At 44.1% G+C, this 27,737-nt stretch overlaps 3 protein-coding genes across 5 annotated transcripts in view; 1 reads left to right on the top strand and 2 right to left on the bottom strand.

The window, feature by feature from the left end:
- Positions 1-8: 8 nt before the first annotated feature.
- Positions 9-13,070, bottom strand: mfsd2b (MFSD2 lysolipid transporter B, sphingolipid). The gene is made up of 15 exons (XM_003971577.3): positions 12,921-13,070; positions 12,270-12,623; positions 10,140-10,265; positions 9,927-10,051; positions 7,248-7,371; positions 5,575-5,653; positions 5,314-5,495; positions 4,032-4,122; positions 3,357-3,478; positions 2,817-2,900; positions 2,576-2,659; positions 1,944-2,053; positions 896-1,039; positions 559-735; positions 9-386 (listed from the first exon to the last, which is right to left on the bottom strand). Exons 2-15 carry the CDS (start codon positions 12,603-12,605, stop codon positions 338-340), a joined length of 1,833 nt encoding a protein of 610 aa, XP_003971626.3. The 5' UTR covers positions 12,606-12,623; positions 12,921-13,070; the 3' UTR covers positions 9-337.
- Positions 13,071-14,772: 1,702 nt separating this feature from the next.
- ubxn2a (UBX domain protein 2A) lies at positions 14,773-18,435 on the bottom strand. 2 transcript variants are annotated; one of them, XM_003971578.3, is made up of 7 exons: positions 18,326-18,435; positions 17,991-18,053; positions 17,803-17,902; positions 17,282-17,391; positions 16,676-16,813; positions 16,241-16,402; positions 14,773-15,641 (listed from the first exon to the last, which is right to left on the bottom strand). In XM_003971578.3, exons 2-7 carry the CDS (start codon positions 18,032-18,034, stop codon positions 15,458-15,460), a joined length of 738 nt encoding a protein of 245 aa, XP_003971627.1. In that variant the 5' UTR covers positions 18,035-18,053; positions 18,326-18,435; the 3' UTR covers positions 14,773-15,457. The 2 variants fall into 2 exon arrangements, with proteins under 2 accessions (XP_003971627.1, XP_011610210.1); XM_011611908.2 differs by having other exon boundaries at positions 17,803-17,897; positions 18,326-18,400.
- Positions 18,436-18,598: 163 nt separating this feature from the next.
- The window catches only part of atad2b (ATPase family AAA domain containing 2B), a 37,195-nt gene continuing 28,056 nt past the window's right edge, over positions 18,599-27,737 (top strand). Inside the window, exons 1-19 of one of the 2 annotated variants that reach the window (XM_011611909.2) lie at positions 18,599-19,187; positions 20,322-20,488; positions 20,914-20,945; positions 21,048-21,195; positions 21,275-21,374; positions 21,487-21,619; positions 21,803-21,964; positions 22,073-22,148; positions 22,227-22,328; positions 23,480-23,591; positions 23,721-23,836; positions 23,971-24,145; positions 24,301-24,389; positions 25,064-25,223; positions 25,692-25,782; positions 25,905-26,216; positions 26,511-26,661; positions 27,223-27,409; positions 27,526-27,711. In XM_011611909.2, coding sequence (XP_011610211.1) covers positions 19,098-19,187; positions 20,322-20,488; positions 20,914-20,945; positions 21,048-21,195; positions 21,275-21,374; positions 21,487-21,619; positions 21,803-21,964; positions 22,073-22,148; positions 22,227-22,328; positions 23,480-23,591; positions 23,721-23,836; positions 23,971-24,145; positions 24,301-24,389; positions 25,064-25,223; positions 25,692-25,782; positions 25,905-26,216; positions 26,511-26,661; positions 27,223-27,409; positions 27,526-27,711 — 2,589 coding nt within the window. In that variant the 5' untranslated portion in view covers positions 18,599-19,097. The remainder of the gene's footprint in view (positions 19,188-20,321; positions 20,489-20,913; positions 20,946-21,047; positions 21,196-21,274; positions 21,375-21,486; positions 21,620-21,802; positions 21,965-22,072; positions 22,149-22,226; positions 22,329-23,479; positions 23,592-23,720; positions 23,837-23,970; positions 24,146-24,300; positions 24,390-25,063; positions 25,224-25,691; positions 25,783-25,904; positions 26,217-26,510; positions 26,662-27,222; positions 27,410-27,525; positions 27,712-27,737) is intronic. The other variant, XM_029849957.1, reaches the window with a different exon arrangement.

A 27,737-nucleotide genomic window follows, 5' to 3' on the forward strand; every position in this document is an offset into this window, starting at 1 on the left:
CATTTGACTGCCATTTTGGATATTGCATTTATAGAATTGTGCTTAAACACAAACAGCATTTCTATTAGGTCTGTAAAACAAGCTACAACATTTATTTTTTCCCCCAACCTCCAGTCATTTTATCTCTTAATAAATAACAGTGCTGTAGCGCCTTACACAGCAAATAATGCAATAGATTCATTTATATAAATTATATAATATTCATACATCTGTACAGGACGTGAAAACAAAACAAAATTGCTTAAAATAAAACAATGTCAGTGTAATATACACCAATGAACAACGTCCCAGCTGCATATACTGGAATAAACATGGCTTCACAATTCAACATTCCTGCTCACACGTTATTCAAATCTTCCATCGTTCTGGAGCCAATGCTTTGCTTTCTGTTGAAGGTAAAAGAAAATTGGAATTTAGTCACCTGAATCTTTCTTTACGCTTTGTAGGAGGCATTTTACATAATGAGGTTAATATCAGCAGAACATTTTATCCATGACAAATAACTTTTATCTTTCTGTGTAAAATTGTTGGATTGGCCTTTTAAAAGGCATCCGTTACCGTAGCTCATCCAGGCAGACTTTATTCCTGAGCCGTACATCTTCGCTGATGGGATAAAGCAGCAGGATCATTAATCCTGTGACGATGAAGGCCACTGGGGCAGCACCAATCAGCAACTTTAGGGTGTAGACGACAGGAGCGGGCTGTTTGCAGGCTCCGGTGTCATACCCTGCAAATCTACACACACACACACACACACACACATGCAGGTTACAGAAAATCAACCTCCCTCTGACGCTGCAGCAGCACAAATATGCAAACTCCACTTCTGCCCAGCGAATCCCAAATCATGTCAGAGGCTTGTGCAATTTACAAGCAGGTTAGTCATTGTACTTACTCCAGGCAGAGCGTGGAAACTCCCAAGGAAATGCCAGCAGCAAACTTGGTGAAGAACACATAGAATGAGTAGAAGATGGCTTCATGGCCTTTTGAGTAGGGGTTGGCCAGCCTGAAGTCGTCCACCACGTCTGGCAGCATCGACCTGAAACGTGCAGGGTTCAAACGTGTCAACGGTTTTAAGCTTGTGAGCACACGTGTGTTTAGAAGTGAGCATCACTCATGACATCCTAGAGTTTTCATCTGAAGAGCACCTAAAACCTTCCTTTAATCATCTTACACAACCGGTCAGGACGGTAGCGGCTGCTGATGTGAGGCCGACTTCCAGCGCTCTGATAAAACGGCGAGCTAAAATTACAGCGCTAATAACACGATTAGATGATGAGCAGCAGGCGGTGAGACTGGCCTGGGGCCCACAGACAGAATAAACAATCGGCCCCTTCCAAGCTAAACATGGCCCTGTGGGAGGCCCCTGTAATTTGGGGTTTGAAGAAGGAGAGAAGAGATGAGTGGGGAGCCATGGAAACGATAGAAAACATGTGGGGACTGACAGCTTTACCTCCGATGGTGTATTAGCTCTGTGGGGACGTATATGATTTAGAGTAGACGTTGGTTCATCAAAATGACATTACTTCCACGAGTATTGCGAGGGGCCCCCAGGCGCCAACTCACCACTAACAGCATCCTTGTGCGCTATAGTGGTTTGACTTTGATATGGAATCAAAGGGAGATGGCATGAGCAGCAAATGGCTGCACAGACAAACACACGGCAGACGCTGCAATTAAATATCCACAATTCTCAGGGTATAAATGTATGGTTTCAAAATTCTGATGGGGAATGTGAAACAGCCATAATGCAGAGAGGGAAATGCCCAAATTGAATCTTAATCCCATAATAAATGTTTCCACATTTAAGGCTGCCTTGAGCAACTTTCAAGCTCTCACGTCTGAGGTTTAACTCGAGCTAAGGACAAAATAGAATAAGATAAACAGCATGGTGTTCAAGAAGAATTAAAGTCTGTTGTAAAGTGACGGCTTGATGTTCTTACCACGGAAGAAGCAGTGAGGCAGCTACACTCAGTCCAGAGGAGACAGCCACCACGTAGGCCACCACAACACTGGGGATCAGCACCAGCATCATAGTAAATGGCATAATCCACTAAAAACAGGTAAATATTCCATAAGCAGTTCATCAGGATTCAGATTAGGACAATGATGCTTCCCAGTTTTAACCACAAGATGGCCCAAAATTAAAAGCCTTAAAAACGTAAAATTAGCAGGAATAAAATCCTTAAAAACTATATGTGGTTTGTATTATTAGGATTGTACTGTCACATTAAAGTGCTTGGATTAGCTTTAATTCTAAATCTAATGCAGTCCCACCTCCTTTGCCTGAATTTAATGATAAATTTAATTATGGATTTGCCACTGCAGCAATAATTCATAGCACGCTTGAATCAGACAATTATTCCCCAAAAGAAGTGGAACAGCTCCACAAACGTGGTGCCAACAGCAAGTTCACTATTTAGCACCAATGAAAGTCTATTTCATATTCAAAGATTCAGATCACTGATTACCTATTTGCCTGAACATTATAATCACAACATGACTGTGGTAACAGTGTCAGGGTTGTTGATTTCACTCTTGGGAAAGGCCCTGGCAACACAGCAGGTGCACTTACTGTGATGCCACAAAAAGCCGCTGTCTTCTTCCCAAACCTTTGCAGAAACCACTGCCACAGCGGGATGCTAATCACAGCAGAAACCTGCAGAAACACGTGCAAGCAGACAGGTGAGAAGAGCGGCGACGTCACTGGGTGCAAACGGTTTTAAATAGAACTCATCCAGACAGAAGTTATGATCCTGGAAAACATTTGAGAACTTTTGATTTATAAAAATAATTTAAAAAAAGCTCCCACTCACCAGGATGGTCAGCACAATATTCTGGAAGTGATCCCTCAGGTCTGCAGCGTAAGTGCAGAAGAGCACGAAGTTACTCTGGACCAGCTGCAGTAATCAGAGACGAAACATGCACACAGTGAGTCGTGCCGTGTCTTGTGTGCTCAGCGCGACGGGGCTGGAGAAGCTGCTGACGTCGGTCCGCATTGATTTCTTCCAACTCCTCGCATGGGTGACAAGTGACAGCAGCTCCTCTGAGAGGTGAGGATGAAACACGCATCCTCCCGAGCTGACGCATGAAGCTGTAAAGCATGCGATAGTGGAAGCGGCCTAAACCAAATGTGTCAAAAGCCGTCGCATCAGCCTAAAAGTGACGAGCAGCCAGATCAATTTGCACCGGTATCACCCTCAAGAGAGAGTTCAGACGTGCTTTGAAGCAGGAGCTTTCAGTAAGTGCTCTTCTCCATTGATCTAATCAACAGCATCGGAATTCAGGCCTGCCCCGTTTACGGTAACGTTGAGAGTCCTGTCTGAGAAGTGCTTCGCGAATACGTTTGCATTTACCTGAATCGCGACAGTTATGAAGAGGAAAGCGGCGGTTAAAGTGAGGTACGGCCCGTGTCTCATCACCAGGATGAAGCCCTTGTAGAAGGGGATCTGCTTCTCCGTCCTCGGGCAGTATGGATCTGAAAGTTACATGTGGAATGAGGAGAGGATTACTGGTATGCAGCATATCGAATAACAGGAGGTAGATGGATCTGCTGGAATGGCCTCTGCATTGCAGCAGACGCACACCTACTCCTGGACGTGGGTCTTAATCAGCCAGGACAGAAAGTGTGGCAACGATTCTGCCAATTTTGCCGCAGCCAATTGGCAAATTATGGCTTTTTTATTATGTTGATCAGTGAGACGGAACAAAGCTTATCACAACAGAGCCGCAGTTACACACCACATGGTGGGTTTTGAATACTAAAATGCTGCTGGTAGCAGCACAGATGGTGGGATTCAACCCTTTTCTTTGAGTTCCTCTTGCTCTTGATTCATTAATCTCCTCTAGAATACCAGCATCCAGAGTTTTGTCTGGTAATGATGGGGTCCTTCTCCAGATTTATCTAAATAAACTTGGCAGAGTTTCAACAATTCTTCAAGTCTTTATTCATAAAAGCAATAACTGAATGTTTTGCATAGATCTGCAACACACACACACACACACACACACAGATTGTGAAATCCTCTCACCTTCCTTCTCTTTGACTCCCAGGAACATCACCACCGTGCAGACGAGAAACACTCCTCCTATAATGCCGGCCGCTATCATGTACACCTCCTTCTGCAGAGAGAGAGAACAGGCATGTAGATCCAGTCTATTCTGAGCCTTTCCTCGATCTTTAATTTATAATCTTCCCTAAGACCTAAAATATTTAAGTGCTTCATTTCAAGGTGCCGCACATCATCCGGAAACTGATTGTCGGCGACGCGGCTCAAATCGGACAGATTCATTCTACCTTTGCAACTTTTGGCGTCGCCTCTGGTCCCAGTTTAAAGCGCAAACTCAGCCGTGTACTCATTTACTCCCCAAATACCAGGACAAACAGAGAGAAACCTCAAGCGAAGCCGCATCCCTAAAATACATCCTCCCCTGTTTCATGTTGCACCGCTACAGGAACTGCTCTGCCTTAAACAACCTCTGTTTGTTTGCTACTTTTCCGTGTGGCTGAGCACAGCGGCCCGTTATTATTTATGCACACAGAACACTCCCTGTTTCCAAAGGAAGGCCCCAGTTTGCCCAGACGGTGTGCCAACCTCGGCAACGGACCGTGGAGCCATTTAGCGGGTGGCTGCGGAGGGTTCGTCGTGATGAGTGGGTTCCCCCCACGAGACCCATCCGCAAAATGTACGAGGAGCGAAGCGGCTGGAATCCAAATAGCTGCGGTGCGAGCAGGATCGGACGGTTTTGGACTCTTTGGTTTGTTTAATCTTTACAAAATGACCCGTGGTGGATTCGCAGCAGCTCAACGTGCATCTACTGTATATCATGTTCCTGCTGAGCTGCAGCCGCTTTGGGGAGCGAGATGTTGAATTTGGGCTGTCATCTGCTGCCCTGGGTGACATATAAATGGGTCTAATCATTTACAGACCGGGAAGACCCCTGAATATGGGGGCCGCAGTGCAGCAGAGGGACGTGTGGGAGGAACCCCCTTTTTGTGGTCATGAGAGGGGAAGCTCAGGATGTGGGGCTCAAATATCAAACAGAGGCTTCTCCTTCCAGTCCTCTGGTAGCAGCCAGGAAGCCATTTTGAATGTCAGACTTTTAGACAGTCGGTAAATAAGGGGCCAATTTTGAACAGGCCTCCCTTATTCAGCAGCCACTGTTTCTTGACCTTGGACCGCTGAAACAACCACCCTGAGCACACATCACAGCTCCGAGGCAGAACGTCGGTGACAACGTTATTTTGGGTGCAGGTCCGCGCCCGACTTTGAACGCCCCCCAGACCCCGGCGTTGGCACAGGTGACACTTACAGAATGTGACAGGTAGTCCTGGGAGTGCAGGAGGCTCTTGATGATCTCCGTCCCGCTGCCGTTCCCAAGGTGACCGGCGGAGATGTTGTGTGTCGGGCAGTGCTTCTTGGTGTGAGCGCTGGCCACAATCTGACCCTGGATGGCTGCGCCCACAAGTGTCCCCAGTACCTCCATTGTCATCCCTGATATCAGATAAACACAAACTAGTCAGTTCTGTTACTTTAAGTGTCTTTATTTATTTATTTATTTTTAAATCCTTACGGTAGGCAGTGGCGGAGTCTCTCTCCTGCTGGTCTGTGCTCAGAAACATGGTGAGAGCGGAATAAGGCACATGGAAGCACTGCAGGAAAGCAGAATCGCTCCATTAATGTGATTGTTTTTCACGGCCTGCCACGAACACCAGAAACAGAATAATCCAGGACTTAAGTTGCAAATTTGATTGGAGGCTGTTTAGTGATAAACTATAGCCGACGGACAAACAAGATTAATGTAAACATGTTCTAGCTAAATACACCCCGAAACATTGAGCTTCCAACATTGTCACGCTGTGCAACAGATACCCTCGCCCCAGGTATGAGCTCGAACAACTCGCTTCATATGAGATATTATAGATTCAGCCAGGCCCCACTTACACTGGTAATATGGGATCATCATTCACAGAACAGTAGAGGATATAAATGACTCCAGTCATATCAGAATTTATGCTATTGTGGTCGACTGTTATGGCCGTTACACACCAAGTGGGAGCTCATCCATCCTGAAGTTGACTGAAAGTCTCAGTCTGTTCATTTAAGAGACCTGGGCAATACTTTAAAGCAGTGTTAGCATGCCGGCGTGGGCTACAATCTCCGGGCTGCTCCCCTCTAGCGTGACTCTATGTTGGGTCTTGTCACCACATTAAAATGGACTCATAATCAACAGGGAACACCCGAGATATCTTTGGATGCCTTTAATCTCCGTGCTCCTGTGAAAATGCAAACTGCGCACTGTATTTATATCAAAAAAACAATCTCTGCACTTTCCATGCCGGCAAACCTCAGCTTCTTCACCACCTCTCCCAGAGAATAGGCGAGCAAACCGAGGTCTGCTTCACTTTGTAATTTACACAAGAGCCCTGCGGCCAAACGAGCACGCATAGCCACCATCAAAATAAACACGGCCCTGAAATGACTCCTTTTGGCCACTGGTTCTGTGGAGCTTGTTATTTGACTGGCTGCAAACATATTTAGACTCTTGCCTTCCTGAGAGTACACTATTACATCTCCCAATTACCAGATAATGGCTGATCAAACAAACTGGTCAAAGTTAATCCTAATTTGAACAAAAACGGCTTTTTTTTTCTGCTAACTTCACACATATTTTGACAGACAATGAAAGACGGCTAAATGGGGTAACCAGCATTTACCCAGCAGAAGGCTGCTGGCAGGCCTGGCTGTATACTTATCAAGTATTTAGAATAAAATGCCATTACAGCTGGCCGCAGCGTGGCCGCTGTGGTTTGCGCACTCTGTAGCACATGTTAGATGGCTGATTCCAGAGCGGAGCGAGGCAGAGATGAATGGGCTGGACCACAATAACAAAAGACAACCTAAATAACCCCACTTCCCCTTTGAGGTGAGGCCTCCGAGAGCTCTGGGCTCTAATCTGCTGCACGTCTCACTAATCAAAGTGAAAATCCACCTTCGAGCTGTCGGAGTCTGGCACGAGGCGACCATAATCATCCCCACTTCGGAGTTTCATTTGTAAATGTTTGCTCCATTTCATATGCGTGTTACGCAACCTCTCGTCTGCAGACTGTCAGCGGCATCAATCAGAGCTTTAATCTCCTCTTTCCCAATGGATTTAGCTCTTGTACTACATGTGAACTTGGGCTTAGGTGCCATCGCAGATTTCTGATGCATCCAAGGCTCGTTTGGGACAGAAGTCATACTCACGGTGATGAGCGTTTGATAGAGACAGTAGAATCCTAGATACCAGACGAACCTCCCGGTGGTGAAGGGAGGAACAAACCAAAGGTAGAAGTAGGAGACCATGAGGAATGGAGTGCAGCCCACCATCCTGAGGGACACAGGAGGGTGTTGAAGTTTAGTTTTGAGTCTACAAGTCACCAAAAGGTCTCAGAATAGCAATGTGTTATGTAATTTTATGGGAGGGCTAAAATCAGGTCATGTTTCTAAGCTGGAGGGCTCAGTTGAAACTCTGGTAGTAATCAGTGCAGGGTGGAGAGGGCAAACAGGGAGACGCATCGCCACAATATCTGAAACTCACATCATTTAAAGATCTGTACACAGCGGGAGGTACATGAATATGCACACACACACACACACACACACACACGTGCACACACACTCTCCATTCTGCTGTGCTGGGCTTTTCCCAGGACTTGGAGAGCTGTAGTATGTGGGCCATGTATAATTCATAAGTAAACAACTGGCTGGTAATATTGTGGTTAAAGTGAACAGCTGTGCATGCATTATGATGATCCACGCCATCAGAAATATCATCATCAGTGCTCTTTAACATTTAACACCCCTCCTTACACGCGCACATATATATAAATGAAAATGTGTCTGACATGGATTTATATTTACCAAATCTTTCCCTCCTCAGCAGATTAAACATACACATTTCTGTATTTGTGGAGTCTATTTGTGAAGTCATCTGTTAGCATCTGTTTCAGATCCTGATTTTTCCACAAACAAACAGGATATTTGTGCACCGCAAATGTGAACACAGTGTCAGGGTGCACACATGCATCAATTTGCACATCGTTCAAATAGAGCAACGGAAGAAAACTACTGTTTTGTCTGGAAGGAGACTTCAAATAAGCAAACAGAGTCTGTTTGCCATCTGGTCCACAGCCTGGAAAAGCTGTGAATACAGCACATCTACAGGTAGGAGGGGGGGTTGTTGGCAGGCGTTTTGACCTCTGGCCTCCTCCCCACCAGCAATCATAAACAGCGAAAGTGAGAAAAAGAGGTAAACAGACAGAGGCCAGAAAGGTCATTTCTAGCATCGTCCAGCCAGGCCACCTCACTCTCCTCCTGATTGTTCGTTCAAACAAAGGCGGCCGACAACGCTGGTGCTGCAGTATTGACCGCCTGGTCACGGGCTGCGATGAAAAGGCCCCGGGGTTGGTGAATGGGCTGTTAGAATGTTCCTGCAAGATGACTGTGTTCAGAGACAGGCAGAAAATGCTCGTGCCCAAACTCAGTCGACGGCGTCCTCGCACAGCGGGCGGGCGGGCGAGGACGCACGCTCGCACCTGTCCCGATGATTTATCGTAGCCTTAATTAATACGGAGGAGATCTGAGGCCGGGGTTTGCATTTCTCTGATGTGCTCAGAACAGAATGTTAATTACATGATACACAGGGGAAGAGAAGAGGTTTGGTAGGTGAGAGCGTCTACGCTCTGTTTACTTTTGATTTATCAGTGTTAATTATGCAACGTACTTTCACTGAAATTGCAGTTTGGTGCACTTTCTACAGTGTTTTTATAGTAAAATCAAGCTTTCGTGAAAAGGCTTGAAGGCAGCCACGAGATTAGCTACACTAATGGCAGGGTTGTTCATTTTTCTTATTTCATTGATATGGCACACTTGGAATGCAGTATTTTTCTAAATTAATATATCAGTCATTGCTTTAAAATAAAAGAGTTCACTAAAGTTAAACAAGGCAGGATTGGAGTGCAGATTTTGGCCCAAACGGGCCCGTCCTGATGAGCCCAGAGATATAAATCAGCGTGTGGCTGTGAGGCTGACAACCCGGAGGTGAAACACATCCTGCTGGATGGGACTTTCCTAACAGGGTCACAAATTGAGGAAGTATCCTGCAATCTCATCACAGCGAAGAAGGCACACCCAAACACACACACAGTTTTCACATGGACTCATTCTCAGCACACACGCCTTCCAGCGGGTAATCGGCTGGTTTAACACGCTCAGCATCTGCATGTCTGGGGTTGAGTGAGCTGGCTGGCCTCAGTGGAGTTTCATTATCCTCCCACTTGTGTTTAATCTATACTTCATAATGCAGTTTGATTCACCATCATGATCCCAAATGTCGCTTTAGTGAGCTCAAGAAGGCTGAGGAAAAAAGAAAATAATCCAATAAAATCATATTAGCTATGAAAATTACAGGCTGTCTTTGAGAGAGCCTGCACAACAAGGAAAAAGAGTTACAATAAATGTGGCGTGAGATGTTATGTAAATGTAATAAAGTGTCAGAGGGAGTTACAAAAGAATGCAGACTAACTCCTCCATCTACTGCCACACCAACCCACACACCGGAGGCTTTTTTTGGAGCTGATCCGACGGAGCGACAGGACGTGAGTAATTGAAGCGCAGCGCTTATTTATGCAGTTCAGTCCTCAGGTGGGATGTCTGGGGGATGATGAGTTTCCAAACCAGCTGAAACCGCAGCGCTGATGTTTAGATTTTACATAAACATTAGCATGCCGGCGCACTCATAATTATGTCTGGGAGAGTGGGAGCAAATCCAAACAACTTTCATAATTAGGCTACAAAGTGCCGCCCGGCAACCAGGTAACATGGACATTGGGAACATATAAAACAATAATAGAAACCTGAAATTGATTTTTGTAAAGTGCTCACCAGGGCATGAGTCTCCCAATCTTGGTCCATCTGCTCTTTGTTATGAAGAAACCAACAATTGGGTCGGTGACTGCACCCCAGGCTTTGCCGATGAAGAGCACCATGGAGGCCTGGACAGCATTAATCTGCAGGGAGGAACAGCCACACACCGACGTGATTAACAGCACGGCCAAACTTAGCAAATGGACTTTTCTCTGTCCTTGAAGGCTTTACCTGGGCAACATCAAGCAGGTAGATTTGCAGAAAGAAGGCCGTGGCGCTGGCAGCCACCTCCTTCGGGACTCCACCAATGGCAAAGCAGAGTTTGCTGCATAGTGACAGTTTCTGACCCAGCTCGGTCTGTGTGGACGAAGGAGTGAGAGGGGGGGGTTACTGGAGTACCGGTGACCCGTACTCACCACTCTAATGACTCTGTAGTGATGGATGGAGTCACGCTTTCAAGGCTTATTTAAAAGAATCGATTTTAGTCGCTCAAACAGTCATTTTTAAACAGGACCTTGGTTGTGACACACACCCTCCTTGTTTTTGTTTTGTAGTTTATGTGTGTATATTCTTGTACATGAACCCATATTCTACAAAGTGAGGGCAATTTAGGGAAATAAGGACATTTTGGCTGATCGTCACAACTTCAAAGGACTGTTTGAGGGTTAAGACATGGTGTTGAAGTTGGGGTTAGAATTGGGTTTCGTTAATGCATTATGTCTACGAAAGTCCTCACAAAGATAGTAGTAAAAGGATGTGTGTGTGTGTAAACCTTTACCACCACGCACTATACTATGACCTTTTTGTGCATACATGTCAAGCCTGTCCTTGACCTCTTGTGTTACCTGTCTTACACACACACACACACACACACACACACACACACACACACACACGCTCACTATCCACACCAGTGTCCTGGGCTTGGCCCAAAGCTTCTCCCTTCAAAGCCTCCTGAAGAAAGGAAATCACAAAGAAACCGCAGCTGCAGCCGACACGCTGTCATTATCCGACTCAGGTTTTCTCTTCCTCCATTTTTCTTACCCCCATCAAAACACGGAGGACTTCGAGAACGACAATTACCAGGAGGGAGGGGTGTAATTATTCAATCGCAAGACAAGCGGGTCAGAGGTAAGTAAAGGCTGCTTGGCGGTTCCGACTTCAGAACTTCTCTCTTCTTCCACTCTCACTGCAATTACGGCTAATTGGAAAGGAAAAAATAAAGTCTTTGGTGTCTGGAGAATGCTTCTTTACTGATGATGTGCTGCAAGGACGCCCCCCCCCCTCCCAAAAAAAGTCTTATTCGTATCCTCCGAAACTCTCACACTCCAATCTTACATTACAGAGTTCTTATCATCAAAGCGGGTAAACAGGATATCCCTTCAACTTGTGCCTGATGCACCAACAAACACGGAGCGCAGGCACATCAGCCAGGGTCGTGCACGCGGAGGCGCTGGCTCGGAATAAAGGGAGCGTCTGCAAAACTTCAGACAGTCTGAGGGAGAAGGATAGATGAGGCTAATCTCTGAAGTTAATGAATCCTTTACAGAAAGCAATTAAAATTAAGATTGGGGATAGTTAACATTTTAAAAAAAAGATCTCAAGAGGCCAAAGCTGCACTCTGAGCACAACCGTGCACGAGTCAGTCAGTGAATTGATCCATAAAGCAGATTAGATGATTATTTGGCAAAGGATTATTTTACAACCCAGGCAAAAGGGGTCATGTCACGGGGTATTATGGACCTTTAATGCAGATTAGGGATGAGAACTATTGAAGGAAAACCATTGCCATGGTGATAATGGTCTCCCAGTGAATCCTGGTAGTCATGTAACTCAAAGGGTGACTGGATTCGTTAGTTCACCAGTGACCTGAGACCAGTTAGACTGGCAGTTAATGTTCTCACCCAAATTTTTTTTTACATGTATTTCCGGGTAGATCCTGTTATATCACATTTCAGTCACCCAGGCAGATCATGTGAAGCCAAATAATCAGATCAAATTAAAACAACATTCACGGTTCCATCCAGTGACATTGTGAAACTGACCGTGGTCCAAAATCCCTCCACACAAAACAGAAAGCAATAGCAATTGTGTGTTCATCCCATCAATGTTTGCAACCTTTCCCCAAATGAAAACACTCTACTGTTGTGCGCTGAGCCCTGTGTCTGCAGGATTATTAGAGTTTACAGTGGGGGAATGCGGCTGATTAAATCCTAAAGAGATAAACGAATAAAGAGATCAAATCCAGATCCATCTTTTCCCGTCCAACCACATCCAGCAGCTCGCTGCCAATCTGTTCACAGCAGGGGTCCAAACATTGGGCTTCAAAACGGGACCAAAAACCAGGCGATCGAGTCTTACCTGCTGAGGAGATTTTGGGAAGAGTGGTTCTGTGGGTTTGATGAGCTTCCCCGCGGAGACGTGCGCTCCCCTCTCCCCTTTGGTCATGGCTGAGAGGCTGTGCGTGAGGCGACAGCCGAACCTCTGTGGCTGTGTGTGCGAGACGGTGCTGAAGTGAGTGTGACTGTGGCTCCTGGTGTGAGCCAGAGCCCGAGGAGTCTGCCACTGGGTGGTGTGGTGTGTGACGGGGTGAAACTGGATGTGGCTCTGGCTCCGCGTGTGCGTGAGGGCGCTGGAACCTGTGGTCGGGAGCTCCTCCTGCTCCCGTCGGACAGCTCTGTCATTTTTTGCCGCCATTCACGTGCTGCTGGTGCCCTGGAATGAAGCCAGGATGGGGGAAAAAAACGCAAAGTCAGGCAGGTGGAGGCGCACGCACGCACAGACGCGCGCGCGCGAGGCACATAGTCATCATGGACAAAAGAGTTTTAAAAAAAATATTTTTTTTTATAAATGCACGCACAAAACACGCCTGTAAAACATCACTCAAGACTGTACATCTGGAACACTGCAGGACTGTGACAGTAGGATCATGTCCCGCGCAGGACATCTCACTCTGTGCATCCGGATCAAGAGCCCAGCACACCTGCTGACCAAATCAGACACAGTTCTTACCTTCTGTTGACGGGGCCGTCAGCTCCTCGGGGAAGTCGGGTAGTTAGATCTGGTTGTCAGGCAGTTTGTGAGCCAAGCAGGATGAGAAGGAGACTGCGGAGGATGGAGACGCTCTGCTCTGCTCTGCTCAGCGCATCTCCGCTCGCCCTTGTTTTCAGCCGGGAGTGACGGAAGCGCGCCCCGCAGCGGCCGAGGTTGGTATTACATGCTCGCATGTGTGCCGTGACCTGTGTGCGTGTGCACATCTGCCAGGAGATTATGGCAGACACTGGTACGGTGAAAAGCACTGCTTTATAATCGCATGTGGAAAATACTTGTATATATTCTGAATATTCTTATCATAATTTAAGCTAGATAGAAAATGCAGGATTTTTCAAGATATGAAATACATTTTTTATAACTAGAGGTATAATTTTTAAAAATACAAGGTCACACTGAGTCAGGAAAGCCATTAGACTAGTCCCCAGTTAGGCATTTTCCATTATTAATCAAGGCGTACATAATTGAACTATTAGTAATCCATAACTCTGCTTGGAAACTTAAGTCCCTATTTCAGAGGTAATGATGTGATGTGACTTGAATGTTTAAAATGAGGTTTAAGTAATTGAGGATCACTCATCTGATTCCATGGCAGTCAATTGGAAATGTGTGTGGAAAAATTCCAGAAGGAGGCACATAACTCATCTTAAATCGGATGAAAATATGCTTTGGCGGCATTCGAAATAAAGCGCAATGGCAGCGTATTTGTAATTATGTCTTCAAAGGACACTAAACCACATGGTTTATCTCATATCACATAAAGAAATAAAAAAGATAATTGTGAAATGATTTAATGGGAAATTTAACTTCTTATCTCTTTTAAAGAGTGTGTTTTGTTAAAGGGGTAGAGAACAAAAGACCTTGGTTCAAAAAGGAAATGAAAAGATACATTTTGCCTGGAGAGCTCTACACATTTTTGTGTTATTTCCATACGAGAGCTTCCCTTTACTCACTCATAAGTATCTTCCTCTCTAGAGGGCATTAAAACATCTCACGGTGACTTTTTAAAATAAAATTCCATGCATGCAAGCATTCTCACATGGAAGAAAGCCATAAAGGTCAGACATCTGACCTATATTATAACTGACATTTCCAATAATGCGTAAACAGGAATGTGGGAAATCAAAGGGTGAATTCTGGCCCACTCAGAAAGGAAATGTGGTAGTTAAAGGGAAAGTAATTCTCTGCATGCTTAGCCTTATTAAATATGTAGCACAAAGGAAATGTGGTCTCTCCTACACCAGACCCCACGTCTCCTCATCTAACAACCAAGCCGCTGACCAGCACATACAGGCCAGGATCTTTAGGTTAAATGTCTCCTGCCAGGTTTGTGCACATCACCTTGGACTGTCATCCCCTCCTGCTAACCCTGCTCTGCACAGCACCCCCGCCCCCCTTCTTTAAATATTGAAGATGTATAATGTGTTTGACTTCCTCTCAGGGTCAGATAAAAACACTGGAGATGAGGATTAAAGCAGCAGCTGCCAGAGAAGCACGCTGATGTCCCTACACATGCCTGGGAAACATGAGCGACACAGACAAAGGGGACAGAGGTGAATCAACTTAGCTCAACCTCATCTTAATATTTTTAGCCACTTCTGTGAATCCACTCCGGTCACACGCAGGGACGTGTCGTTTCACACCATCACATCAGCAGATGAATGACATCATGTGGTGACAATACCCTCAGGAATCAGGAGGGACTGGTGATCAGTCTACGTGTTGCTCTAATCATATATGTCGCATGATGTGACACCGCTCTGGGTGATGACGCAATCACCATACTTACTAAGAGAACAAAGAAAAGCACGCAGAGCTTTGAGAGTTTTATTGACCCTTGTGATATGTCTTGACAGGATGTAGTCAAATCAATAATACATACTGTAGGAGTTGAACCCCTCCCATTTAAAAGAAAAAGGCAAATCAGCATAAAAAGCAGCAACTTAGTGTTAACTCTAACATAAATAGCAAAACATTGTGTATTCCCTTTTTAAGTCAAATTGATGCACAACTGACCCAACCCTCAAAAACTGCCTGAGCAGTGCAGACAAAATGTTGGGAAGACAATAAGAGATTTTAGTGTGGTGGTGGTGCTGGTGGTGAGAGTGTGTTTGTGAGAGCAGAGAAGGAAGGAGGGCTACATGACAGACGGACACACGTGGCTGCCCAGAACAACCAGTTGCTTCGACTGTCCTTTTCTCTTAAGTTTAGGGGGGTGTTGGTGAGAAATGTTGACAGAAACTGTCCCTCTAGGGAAGAGAGCAAAATAAGCATCAACAATAGCACCTCAGGAGCACCGGCAATGGTGCCAATCGCGAAAATCTCTTACATTTCATCGAGTTAATCCCTGAAAGAGATTACAACACCGTACAGAGAGTGAACCATCATTAAATGCAGCACAAACAGCAGGGTAAAGAAATGAGAAACCAAAAGGGCATCAAAATTGCAGTCAGGATGGACGCGTTGGTTAAAGTTGGGAGCAGCAGAGCCGTCCCCAGTCAGGAGTGTCCAAACGGAGCCTCTGTGTTCAGGGGCCTCTGGACAATAACAGCGTTGGCCAAATCTGCTTCTTCTAAACTTAAATCTTTGTCGCTGAGCTCTCGGAAAGGCAGCGATGTTGTGAGGATGAACGGCGGGCAGCTTCTCTGGGAACGTGCAACAAAATCTTGAACGTCAATGATCCTATTTAAAAAAGAAAAAAAAAACATTTGGGGATTAAATTAATAACTAGAAACAGACAAAATGTTAGAATTGATGTCAGGGGCTTTTCAGTGGCAACAGATTACAAAGAAACTACTCCTACTCCTCTCCTTTGTGACACAATTTCTCTTTGAGCCACTATACATGTAATCTATTATTAATCACGGCCCATGGTATATGTGAGGTCCTATGGCAGCCCAGCTGAAGTTTAGAGGGGCGGCATATCTTAAGCTACAAACTCCGTTATATAAATGCTGCATCCAAGTTATGCAATTCCACACTGGGGATTTTATAGATCCAGTCCGCGGCAACATCTCAGATTATGCCTTTGCACTGTGGAAGAGGATATAACATGCACAAGCCCCTCAACTTTGAGACTGGAGCAAAGCATTATGTAATCCTTAAACAGCCCCCTCCACCAACCATTAGGCTGGCAGAAGCAAAAATCTTTTTTTCATCTCTTCATCAACATTTTACTCTGCAATGCATGGGATTATGGGATTTAAATAGACAGCAGAGTGTAGTCTATGCATCTGAGATGTAGAGAAATGTGTTTCTGGTCCTGATTCTGTCATACCTACCGATGCGATAGGTTAAACCTTTGCACCAATCTCCGGCCATCAGCCAACCAGATCTGCAGGGAGGTAACAGGAAGGGCGTGGTCTAATGTTACCATGGGAATAGGAGGAGATTCTCCATCCTCATGCACAGATGGTGACCTGGCAACAACTCTGGGTGCAACACTAACAATGGACAGGAATACAAAACATGAAGAAATCATTAGGACTGTCTTTTTTTGGCACTTTTTTTCTTCATCTCAAATTTCATTCAGTCTGAACTCTGCATTATTTAATGCATGCATCTTGATATTTCTAACATTCTAAAATAATAAACTCGTGACTATTTGCAATGCAGTTTTAATATCTGATTTAGGGTGACACCTAGTGGTTAAATGTGGTATCGCTCTGAAACCTGACACTTGAAAACACTTTTCTACTGAGATGATAATCTCTCACCTGCCAAGCCGATATCCACGACCACTGAAGGGGTGAAAGACCTTTTTCTTTGGCAAATAATTTTCCTCTGTTAGATCCTCCACACTGATCTCCAGCTCCTCTTTCTCCGCTCTGCTCTCCCATTCTCCCGGAAGCTCCCTGAGACAAACAAGCCCAGGTTTGGCATCAGGTCACAGCAGGCAATGTGACAGCTGGCTACCAACAAACATTGTTATGATGGCAAGAGGTTTGGGAGAAAAGGCTCTTTTTTTAAGACCAGCTTGAAAGAAAGACAAACATCATGTTGGGATTCTGACCAAGTGAAGTCCAAATACGGGGCATCTCCAAGGAATTAAATATTATACATCTGTCTGTGGCCTTATGGTAAAGATAAAATCAGGTCATAACTATTTAAGACTAACAAATGTGTTTTTGACCAAATAATAGTTACAAAATAAGACTCTAGAATTACTAAACACTGAACCAGTAGAGCAATGAAAACCGATGACACAATAAAGCATTTCTAGTCTCTAAATTTGGCACATTATCTTTAGACAAGAGCTTTCCAACACATGTTTGAATCAATTCCAAACCCTTGTCATCATGTTTTGATATATTTTCACTCACCCTCTTTTGATGGCATCCAGGAAGTCTTGATTCTCTGGAACAGAGTAGCTACGAAACTCCTCATCGTTTACTGTGAACCCATCCTTCCACAGCCTCACCACCATCTCGACCTACGCTTAAGTCAACAAATATATCAAGGCAGGACACGAGGGCATACAAAAGTTAACAAATTATTCATAGAGGGTACAAAGCGGTTCTGATGGTTATGTATGTATAAATAACGCACTATTAAATGGGAAATGTGATATTGCAAGTTATTCCAAATTTCAATGTAATCTTTTCGGGCACAATATACTTGTTGCTATACTGTATAAATGTGTCCCTCAGTGCCTCACTTGTTCTTCACCTAACTGCTGCCAAATCATTAAAAATCAAAGTTTTGAAAAGTAACTCAGTCTGTTGGGGACTGGGCTGAGAAGCAGAGGGTTCTTGGTTTGAGACCCAGTGGAGACCAAACATGGAAGGTTCACAGAATCTGGAAAAAAAAACCATTAACAAGTTATTGTCGAATTGTCTCTGACCTTTGCCCCCGAGGCTTCATAGCAGATCTTCTCCACCTCATCAAGGAGATCCTCCACAGAGAAACTACGGCTCATTGGGGCTTCCTCTTCATTTTCTGTGCTAGCAGACATTTAAGAAAGGAAACCATCATGGAAGGCCTTCACATGAACACACTAACTCACAGCGAGATCAACTTGCCATCACTCACCAGTTTTCAGCTTCCTCCCCACTCACAGTTTCACCTTCTTTCATGACGTTTTGCAGTATCCATCTATGAACACAAACAAGGCCCATCACCTTCACAGCCCATTTGAGATCTCTTTGCACTGTCGCCTTTTTCATCATAATTTTTGACCCTTTTGGACAACAACACTATTCATCCGCTGACGCCAACTAAAAATTATATAAGATGGTGTCAGACAGCTACAAATCAAACAAGAGAGTGCTATGGAGAATAAAACGCCGCTTGGCATCATGATATGCATGCCTTTAAAAAACCCTTTTGCATGGCAGTATTAGGATTAAGGCAAACGGTTTATTTACCAGATGAATAATTCCGAGCTGCACACCTCCGACCACGACTTTAGCAGCGCGACTCTTTCTGCTGAGCAAACGTTTAGCAGAAAGTGTCGTAAATCGCATCATTTTGCCGCAGTTGTGCTGCCGAGGCTCAGCGCTGCCGTAAATCAACAGGAGGCTGTTTCTTTTACTCAAATCGACAAGTGTTGGCCTTTTAATTTTTTTATTTCTGAAATAGGTTTTAACTCGACTTATATAAACTCTTTATCACTGTTATTGGTGACCTCAAGAAGAATAGAATAGAATCGATTAGAATAAACTTTATTAGCCCGAAGAAAATTGTTGGGCAGAGTTGCAATTGTCAAGAAACAAAAGCTTCAAATGATGTCAACATGCGCTGTAAACTGATAATTACAACTTTTGAAAAACTTAGTCTAACAGATCGGACGCAGGGAGACAGAGGGGATACAGAATAAAACAATTATAAAAGCAACATTGTTGCAGTTTATACGCGAATGTATGGTTTTATAGTCAAATGTCAATATTCAGCTGTACATTACAGCCAACATCGCGCACCATTCACTTGTAGTAAATTTAGTATTATTAGTGTTGTGTGTTTACTAAGTAAAATAGAGAGAAGAAGAGAGAGAGAGAGAAAGAAAGAGAGAGGGAGAGAGAGAAAGAGAGAGAGGAAGCAAGCAAGCTAGAGAGATGGCGCCTCGGTGCTGCGCTCACTGAGGCAGTGTTTGGAGCCAGCTAGGGAGATTCAGTAAGGGAGAACAAAAGGAAAAATAACATGGTGAACACAAGGAACAGCTCAAGACCGGGAAGCGGTGCCTTCATCTCTTCGAGGACGAGGTCGTCGTCGAAAATTTCGGACGAACACGTAAGCCGGTTTCCTTTCTTTGCCCAACCGGCGAGCTAGCTGATTCTGCTACTTGGCTAAATAGCTGTAGCCGTGGCCTCAAGGTGCTCCACACAATCTATCATTCCCTGCAAAGTGTGGCCACAGTGGGGCTTGACACCCATCCAGTGACACAAATGCATAACAGAGGATTTACATGCACCACCCCATTAAACAGTTTTTCGCATTAAACTTGTTGTTGAGCTGTCCATTTACAAGCTAGCGTTGTCAACTCCAGGCTAGCCCCAACTTGAGTTCCCTTTGTGTTTGGCTATTTCCCCGTCTGGTTGTTTCACTGTTGTACAGCGCACATGGGCGTTCTAAATGAAGACAACCGTCAGAACCACAGGAGGGATTCGTCGAGGCCTTTGCTTTGTCCCTTCGAAAGCACTGACGCGCATTGTTTTGACAGATAAAGAGAGAAAACTGTGAGTTAACGCAGGTTGTAGCTAGCCCGGCAGCCATCTCTCATAGTGGGGGAAGGGTTCAAAACAGTTGGCTGGCTCTTGTCCCGTATTAGAAACTCTGAACTTGGTGAACCTTCGGGGCTAACTGCCCTAAAGACCTACATTACACGGTTTCACAACAGATGCGCTCAACTCGGCATTATTCGTTTATGTGTCGAGGTCCACTTTTTATTTCTTGTAATATCATCGAGTTAATGCTCTAAGTTTGCTCCCTGGGTGACTGACAGTCCCCGAATGTAAACACTTCCATATCTGTCTTTGACAAAAGTCGTCAGAAACATTGAGAACAAAAGAATATTCTCACAGATGTGAAACTTGGATAGTCGTGTAGGTCCAACTCCAACCTGCTTTGTTAAGTGACCATCTAAAGTTACAAACTGACAATATATTAACAAGTAGCCAATATTGACATTCCAGCCTGTGTGTTTGCTCATAATGTCACCAGGATTTTAATGTCATGCAATTTAGATTCACATACCGTAAGCTACAAATCTATCCCATTATTTATTTCTCGATGTAGCTATTTATCAGCTGAAGTGTTTTTAGAAAATGTGTCGAGAATCTGTCTGTATTTCCTTTGGCAATAATGTCTGTCCTGACACGCTTCCCTTCCTGTCTGTAATTGGTGTAATGTTTATTTGTGGACCAGAAGGAACCCAGTAGCGATGCAAGTACTCCCAGCAGCCCGCGGTTGGCTCCTCCTTCCAAGCGTACACGCAGAGAGATCGCCTCCGAGCCCAGCTCCAGCGATACCTCGCCGTCCCCTCAAGCTAAGGGCCAGAGAGTCAGCTGGGGCATTCCATCTTACCGTACCAGGTCAGCTATTGACAAATGGTTGTTTTCTATTTATGATTGCATGTTTGTGTCTTGCACATGTTCCCTCATAAGTGCATCTTAGGGTGTTTTAGTCAGGTTCCTGTTCATTTCTGCTAGCTTAGGGGACTGCTTTAATGATCCCACACGCTGCAATCCAAAATGCAGATAATGCATTAATATAACCCACCTAAAGATTCATTACTGAGCTTGCAGCAGTATTCTCCTTCAGAAAATTCAGTTGTTTTATTTTCTAGTATTACAGTAAACGGTAGCATTTTGTGAATACCACTGCTTTAATGTCAGCCTGGTCCAACCGTAATTATTATTGTCATGTGTTCTCTCTAAAAACATAACTTGTGAGTCATTTTTGTTTTGGCCCTTCATACATGCATGTACATACAGTAACGTGGCTACTCTACTTCTAGGTTGTCTTCTCGTATAATGCAGAACGGACATGGTAAAGTCATTTGTTAATATTTGCACTTTTTGAAATCTGTACACCACCATTTTTTAAAGAAACCATTTGCCTTTATTGCCTTCTTAATTCCTATACCTGCAGGCCATATGAACCTCCGGAATGAGGAGAGTAAAGCAGGAGATCACTCCTGCATGAATGGTCATGTGGAGCTGAAGAGGAGCTGTCGGGTGAGGAAGAGCCAGTTTGCACAGCTTGATCAGAGCCTGCTGTTTGACCAACTGGTCAACAGGTAACCTCTAATCCTGTTCCATTGATGAATAAGTGAATGCCCTGACCTTACCAGTCCACTGTGGGTCTTGTGTTGCCAGCACTGCTGAGGCTGTTCTGCAGGAAATGGACAACATCAGCAGCATCAGACAGAACCGCGAACTGGAGCGGCTTCGCATGTGGAATGGAGATACTGAGGAAGTGAGTGCCAATCTGTTCTGTTAGATTAGCATAATGGACAAATATGCAGCGCCACTATCTGAGAATATGTTGATTAAAGGATTAATGTGGTTAATTTCTTCCCCCCCCCCAGGAAAACATGGACATGTATTCCAAAGTGAAACGCAGGAAGTCTCTACGCAGGAACACATACAGCATGCAGGCACACCATAAATCCATCAGCAAATCGGACCAGGAGGAGGAAGAAGAGGAGGAAGGCACAGAAGGTCAGATTCACATTACTGTTCTTCGCAGAGTAAGATTATGCAGAAAGAGGCAGCAGCATCATCGGCTGCCTCAACATAAAAGTCTGGAGTCAGTTGCCTCAAGGGTTTAGGGTTAATCCTTTTAACAGCTTAAATTTGTAGTATTCTTATCTCACGCGTGATAACTGCACTTGTCATGCTCAGATTCCCATGGTGAGGAGGAAGAGGAGGAGGAAGATCCCGAGGATGACGAAGACGATGAAGATGACGAAGGCGATGAAGCAGAAGAGGCGGGAGAGGAAAATGACCGACCGTACAACCTGAGGCAGCGGAAGACTGTGCAGAGATATGAAGCACCTCCAATTGGTATTTGCTAATTAGGTTTAATTTCACATTTCTCTATGTGCACTTTACAGACGCTTCATTACAGAAGTGTTCAATTGTGTGATCATTTTCTTTGGTCTGCTTCTTCAGAGCCTGTGAACAGAAAGCAGAACAACCCCTCAGTTTTTGACACCCACAGGTCCCCAGCAAGAAGAAGCCATATAAGGTTGGTGGGAATCTTTTGGAAAAGTACCGTCCAATCTGATGTGAATGGTCTGAATGTAATATTATTATTACACTTCAGAGTGAAGAAACATGCCATTCACAGCAGTGACACCACCTCATCGTCTGATGAGGAGCGATTTGAGCGGAGAAAAAGCAAGAGCATGACCCGGGCAAGGAATAGGTAATGGTGCATCTGTCTTGTGTGTTCATCTCTTTTCTTTTGAAACTTTAAAAAAAAAAAAAAATCCCAGAAGTGTCATACATCTTAACAGCCAGTAGATGGTAGTAAGATTCCAAAATTATACATCATAGACAATTATTGCAAGGCCTTATGATCATGGGTGGGCCACATATTTGGTTTATTGCCTTCATTTTAATAATTTATTTGATTATTTTACGAGCACAAACGTGCTTGAAAGTTCATTTGTAGTCGCCATCATCCATATCACCCAAATGTTTCATGGCCATTTTTACCTCAGTCAGGTGCTCGAGATTATTATCCCTCTACTTTTGGGTGTAAAGAGCTTTCTTGGGACAGCCGCACTGATATGCAATCACGGTTGTAGACAGTATAACGCAATCATTTTCCATCGTATTTCATGATGCACACGGTTTTGCACATTCACAAGAGCGACACTATTGGAACAGACCCTTTGTTTCTGTCATTGGGAACAACTGTGAAACTATTCCAATTACTTGCCAAAGTGGCTGCTGTGAAAATGGCCAATCTTAACACCTCCCATTGCACAGCCAATGCAAATTTAGTCGATTTCTTGCTCTTTGGTCAGCCACAACTTCCGTCGCCTTGACCCGAACTAAGACTTTGGGAAAGCTTTTTTTAAAGCAGCATTTTTTCGGGCAGGCAATCGCTCCAGAGCACAATACTGCCACTTCCATACTTGCAATGTGTTTATTGTTCAAACATTTGAGTAGTGACACCAGAGAACATTTTGTTTCAGATCTGACCTCACGACCTTCCTCTCGTCCGGAGTGAGCTTTTTCTGTAATCATGTGATCAACAGGAAACTTTGGTTGAGCTTTAAAGTGCTACATCATCGTGGTTAATGGTCAGGTGGATACCGATGCCTGACATTCATCAGCTTTAGGTTCATTGCAATCTTCCTTTTTGTTTTGACAGTCATGAGAATCTTTTCTTTCTTTACAACAGTTTTTCTCAGTATTTATACCCTCAATATACAATCACATTTCTAAATGTTTTCAGATTAAATCTATCATCAGATAGTAGTTCACAGAAACCTGAAGGTTGTTGTTTGAGAACTTTCACACATTCCCATTTTGTACCTTAATGATAATACTCCTGTTTTCCCCCAGATGTTTACCCATGAACTTAACAGCAGAAGATCTGGCCAGTGGGGTGCTGCGGGATCGGGGGAAAGTGGGTGCCAGCTTGGCAGACGTGGATCCCATGAACCTTGATACCTCTGTTAGTATCTGAATCTTTAATTATTCCTTTCTGGAGCTCTCTACTTATGCCTGACAGCTAACTTTTTACTTACACAGACATCTGTCAAAGGTTTAGATTTGAATTCTAATCATATGTGTTTTCTCTCAGGTGAGATTTGACAGTGTGGGTGGACTCAGCAATCACATTCATGCGCTCAAGGAAATGGTTGTGTTCCCGCTGCTTTACCCTGAGATCTTTGAGAGGTTCAAGATTCAACCCCCCAGGTGAGATAATGGGGCATCTCTTAGCTTTTCATTTAAACTTTGGCATTTTGTTGTGAGTTTTTTGTGCAGGGATTTTTTCCCCCATTTCATTTAATGTTTCACTTTACCTTTATCAATTTTCTTCTGTATTTTAGAGGATGTTTATTCTATGGACCCCCAGGGACAGGAAAGACTCTTGTGGCACGGGCGCTTGCAAATGAGTGTAGTCACGGTGACAGGAAAGTTTCATTCTTCATGAGAAAAGGAGCAGATTGCCTCAGCAAGTGGGTTGGAGAATCAGAACGGCAGCTACGTTTACTCTTTGACCAGGTGAGATACTGATTTAACTGTCCAGACAGGTTTCCAGACTTATCATTGCTGCTGTCATCACTTGACCTCCAGTACTTTGATTTGTCACCAGCTTTCATGTTTAACTGCCCCCCCCCCTTGAACATCATCCTCACATCTGTATTTCTGTTTATCAGGCTTACTTGATGAGGCCATCTATTATTTTCTTTGATGAAATTGATGGATTGGCTCCAGTTCGCTCAAGTAGACAGGACCAGATACACAGGTAAGGATCTTGTGTTTGTGATGCACTTGTACTTCTAACATGGCCCATGATGCAGTCAGATTCCATTCGGAAACAATGTATATTTTCTTTTCATCTTTATTCAAATCTTATTGCATAATTTCTGAGAGTTGCAGAACCATCTTCTTTATGAGACAGAAAGCAGATTGACAATGCATATTTTGCCACTGTGACTTTTTAGATCGCCCATTTTTTAGGGAACTAGCATCACATTAAAAATCAGCTTTTGGAATTGAAAAGAAAGAAAATGTCAGATTATGGGCCTTCGTGATTTGTGCGTGGTGTTAAGCATGACACTGAGGACCCTTAATAACAGCTTCCTCCTACCTAGATTGAGAATCTATTGTTAAAGCAAACAGCTGCAGTTGTTTTTACAGAAGCTCTAATCATTTAGCGGCACAGAGTGCAAGAAAACATGTCAGGAGAAGTTATTTTCAAGTAATCTTTTGGCCCAGACTATTTATTTTATTCAATATCCAGTGATTGGTTGAACAGCTCTGTTTTTCTGTCACAAAAACATTTTTTGGTCAAAACTGTATGGGCTCAAAACCAAATGTGCTCTATCTCAAAAACCCCATATATGTTTATGTTTGTGTTCCATTCTGTATTTAAGAATCCATTCTGTATTGTTTTTCCTCTATCTTCCATCCCCTTAGCTCAATTGTGTCCACTCTTCTGGCCTTGATGGACGGTTTGGACAGTCGTGGGGAGATAGTTGTCATCGGTGCTACAAACAGACTTGATTCTATCGACCCAGCACTCAGGAGGCCTGGACGTTTTGACCGGGAGTTTCTGTTCAACCTGCCTGACAAAAAGGTGACATTGAGAGAAACATACATACAGCTCATATTTTATGGTAAAACATATTATCACGGATTCAGTTCTGAGCCGGTCCTTGGTCCCTTTGAAAGATACAGTCTATAGTAGTGTAGGAGACATACTTGGCAGGCAGTCAGATGATTTTAAGTATTAAAGCTCAGTCTGTTCAAATTTTGACCAAAAATATATTATATGATGAAAGCTGTTGCCCTTGAGTCTTGAAGACATTGCAATGGATCGAATGACGCGTTGTGCAGGTGGAACTTCCTAAAACACTGACTGTGGTCATTTGCTTCAATGGTTGCTTTATTTTATTTAAAATAATTTTTGATATGAATTTTTTTTTGGTAGTAGAGTCTTTATCTTTTATTTTCAATTTAAGTTTTCCTACATTTATTGAGAAAAATAAATGTAGTTTTTGTGCTTAATTTACTGTGGATTTGTGTATTAAATTCTTTTGCTCAGGCCAGAAAGCACATCTTTGAAATTCACACCCGGGATTGGAATCCCAAATTGGCTGAGCCATTTGTAGAGGAACTTGCAGAAAAATGTGTCGGTAAGGTTCTGAAAAATTCTCCAAATTGTGTCAACAAATAATTTTTGTGTAAACATTCTTTTTCACTGCTTAAAATGGTCCAAATCTATGACCTCATTTTTGTGCACCTGTCTTGCTCCCAGGCTACTGCGGTGCTGACGTCAAAGCACTTTGCACAGAAGCAGCCTTGGTTGCATTACGTCGCCGTTACCCCCAGATCTACAGCAGCAGTGTCAAACTGAAGCTGGATATCACCTCTATTGTCCTGGGACCTGGTGACTTCATCAAGGCCATGAGGACAATCGTGCCAGCATCCCAGAGAGCCCTGGCACCCGCAGGTCGAGCTCTGTCCCCAACCCTCAGGCCCCTCCTGGCCGCTTCTTTCTCTTTGGTGCTCAAAGCTCTGCTCCGAGTCTTCCCCCATGCCCAGTTTTCTGACCGGGACAACATGCATTGTAAGAATTTGAGAATACTTATGCTAAGATTTATGGACTCTTTCACCTGCCTCACTTGTTTGTTTACTTGTGGAATTTTATCATAGATTTCCTTTGTTCCAGCTCATTGCCAAAGTGATTTATGTAGAACATCCCCTGATCCCATCACTCTGTTTTCACATCAATAACCCAACTCCCTCTCAGCAAAACAATGTTAAAAGCAGATTATCCTTGACCAGTGGGAGATCGCTTGCGGCAGTCGTACAGCTTTCTCCAACCAACGCAGTAGAAACAGTTTCTTTCTCTCCCTGCTAGGCGGTGACAATCAACTATTTGAAGAGGACTTGTACAGCGATGATGACAATGAGGAAGTCTCTGCTTCCATCTTTGAAAGTCAGACTGTTGCATCACCAGAGAGTCAGCTCTCGTCTTCAGCAGCACACAGACCCTTCCTTCATTTCACCTCGTGAGTGTTTGAAAAGAAATCGCCACTGTCAGTTCTGGTCTATCATATCGTGTATCTATTTGCTATCAGATACAACTTACTAGTGTAATGATCCATGAATTTAAATAACTTTAAAACATTTGGTAGGGTAATATTTGATTACTGTGACAAAGGTCAACCTTTAGAGACACACACACACACACACACACACACACACACACAATGAGTCTGATATTAGCATGCTATGTGCTGGTATTGTTTTAAAAATGCCATATAGCATTGATTTTAGTTTCATAACAGAGGTCTATTCTTTTGGGGGGTGGGGGGGGGGTGGAGGTAATGGCTTGCCAGGATGAAAAAAAAAATACATGTATCTTATCTCCCTGTATGACTCATGAGGAAATAAATATAGAGAAATTTGCCTTTGTCTATGTAAATATTGCCAAGAAGAAAATAAAAAAAGCAGGAAAAAAACCCCACTTGTGCTGTGACGTGACCCTGTAAATGATGGTGCGGCTGCCTGTCAGTGTTCATTGTGTAACGGATAAGAACAAAACTAACTGGACTGTCATCTGTCATTAGATCTGTTCTCCGACAGCCCATAGCGTATCGTCCTCGTTTGCTCCTGGCCGGGCCGCCGGGCTCAGGACAAACCTCTCATTTGGCTCCTGCCTTGCTGCATCACTTGGACAAGCTGCCAGTGCACCGCCTGGATTTGCCCACCCTGTACTCCATCAGCGCTAAGACGCCAGAGGAGTCCTGTGCTCAGGTGCCACACAGATGTGTTTAAAAATGCAGATGTTTTCACAAAAGAACCACTGTTAAACTTCCAAAAATATAACTTGTTTGTATATGTGCTTGTGTACACTCTTTATGTGGTTGTAGGTTTTCCGCGAAGCACGCAGGAGCGTGCCCAGTGTTGTGTTCATGCCGCATGTCTCGGAATGGTGGGAGACCGTGAGCGACACTGTGAAGAGCACGTTCCTCACCTTGCTGCAGGATGTGCCCTCTTTTAGCCCTGTCCTTATCGTTGCTACTGCTGAGAGCCACTATTCACAGCTGCCAGATGAGGTAGGAGTACAGCATACACAGACCTG

This window comes from Takifugu rubripes, chromosome 16 (assembly GCF_901000725.2).
Source record: "Takifugu rubripes chromosome 16, fTakRub1.2, whole genome shotgun sequence".
In the NCBI taxonomy this organism is placed as follows: domain Eukaryota; kingdom Metazoa; phylum Chordata; class Actinopteri; order Tetraodontiformes; family Tetraodontidae; genus Takifugu; species Takifugu rubripes.

Coding starts and splice junctions, on each gene's coding strand:
- ubxn2a (XM_003971578.3), bottom strand. CDS start 18,034: ATGAAAGAAGGTGAAACTGTGAGTGGGGAGGAAGCTGAAAACTG. Junction 17,392..17,802: donor ATGAAGCCTCGGGGGCAAAG/GTCAGAGACAAT, acceptor ACTTAAGCGTAG/GTCGAGATGGTGGTGAGGCT. Junction 16,403..16,675: donor CGTGGATATCGGCTTGGCAG/GTGAGAGATTAT, acceptor GTCCATTGTTAG/TGTTGCACCCAGAGTTGTTG.
- mfsd2b (XM_003971577.3), bottom strand. CDS start 12,605: ATGGCGGCAAAAAATGACAGAGCTGTCCGACGGGAGCAGGAGGAGCTC. Junction 3,479..4,031: donor GGGAGTCAAAGAGAAGGAAG/GTGAGAGGATTT, acceptor TGTAACTTTCAG/ATCCATACTGCCCGAGGACG. Junction 2,054..2,575: donor CGGCTTTTTGTGGCATCACA/GTAAGTGCACCT, acceptor ACCTGTTTTTAG/TGGATTATGCCATTTACTAT.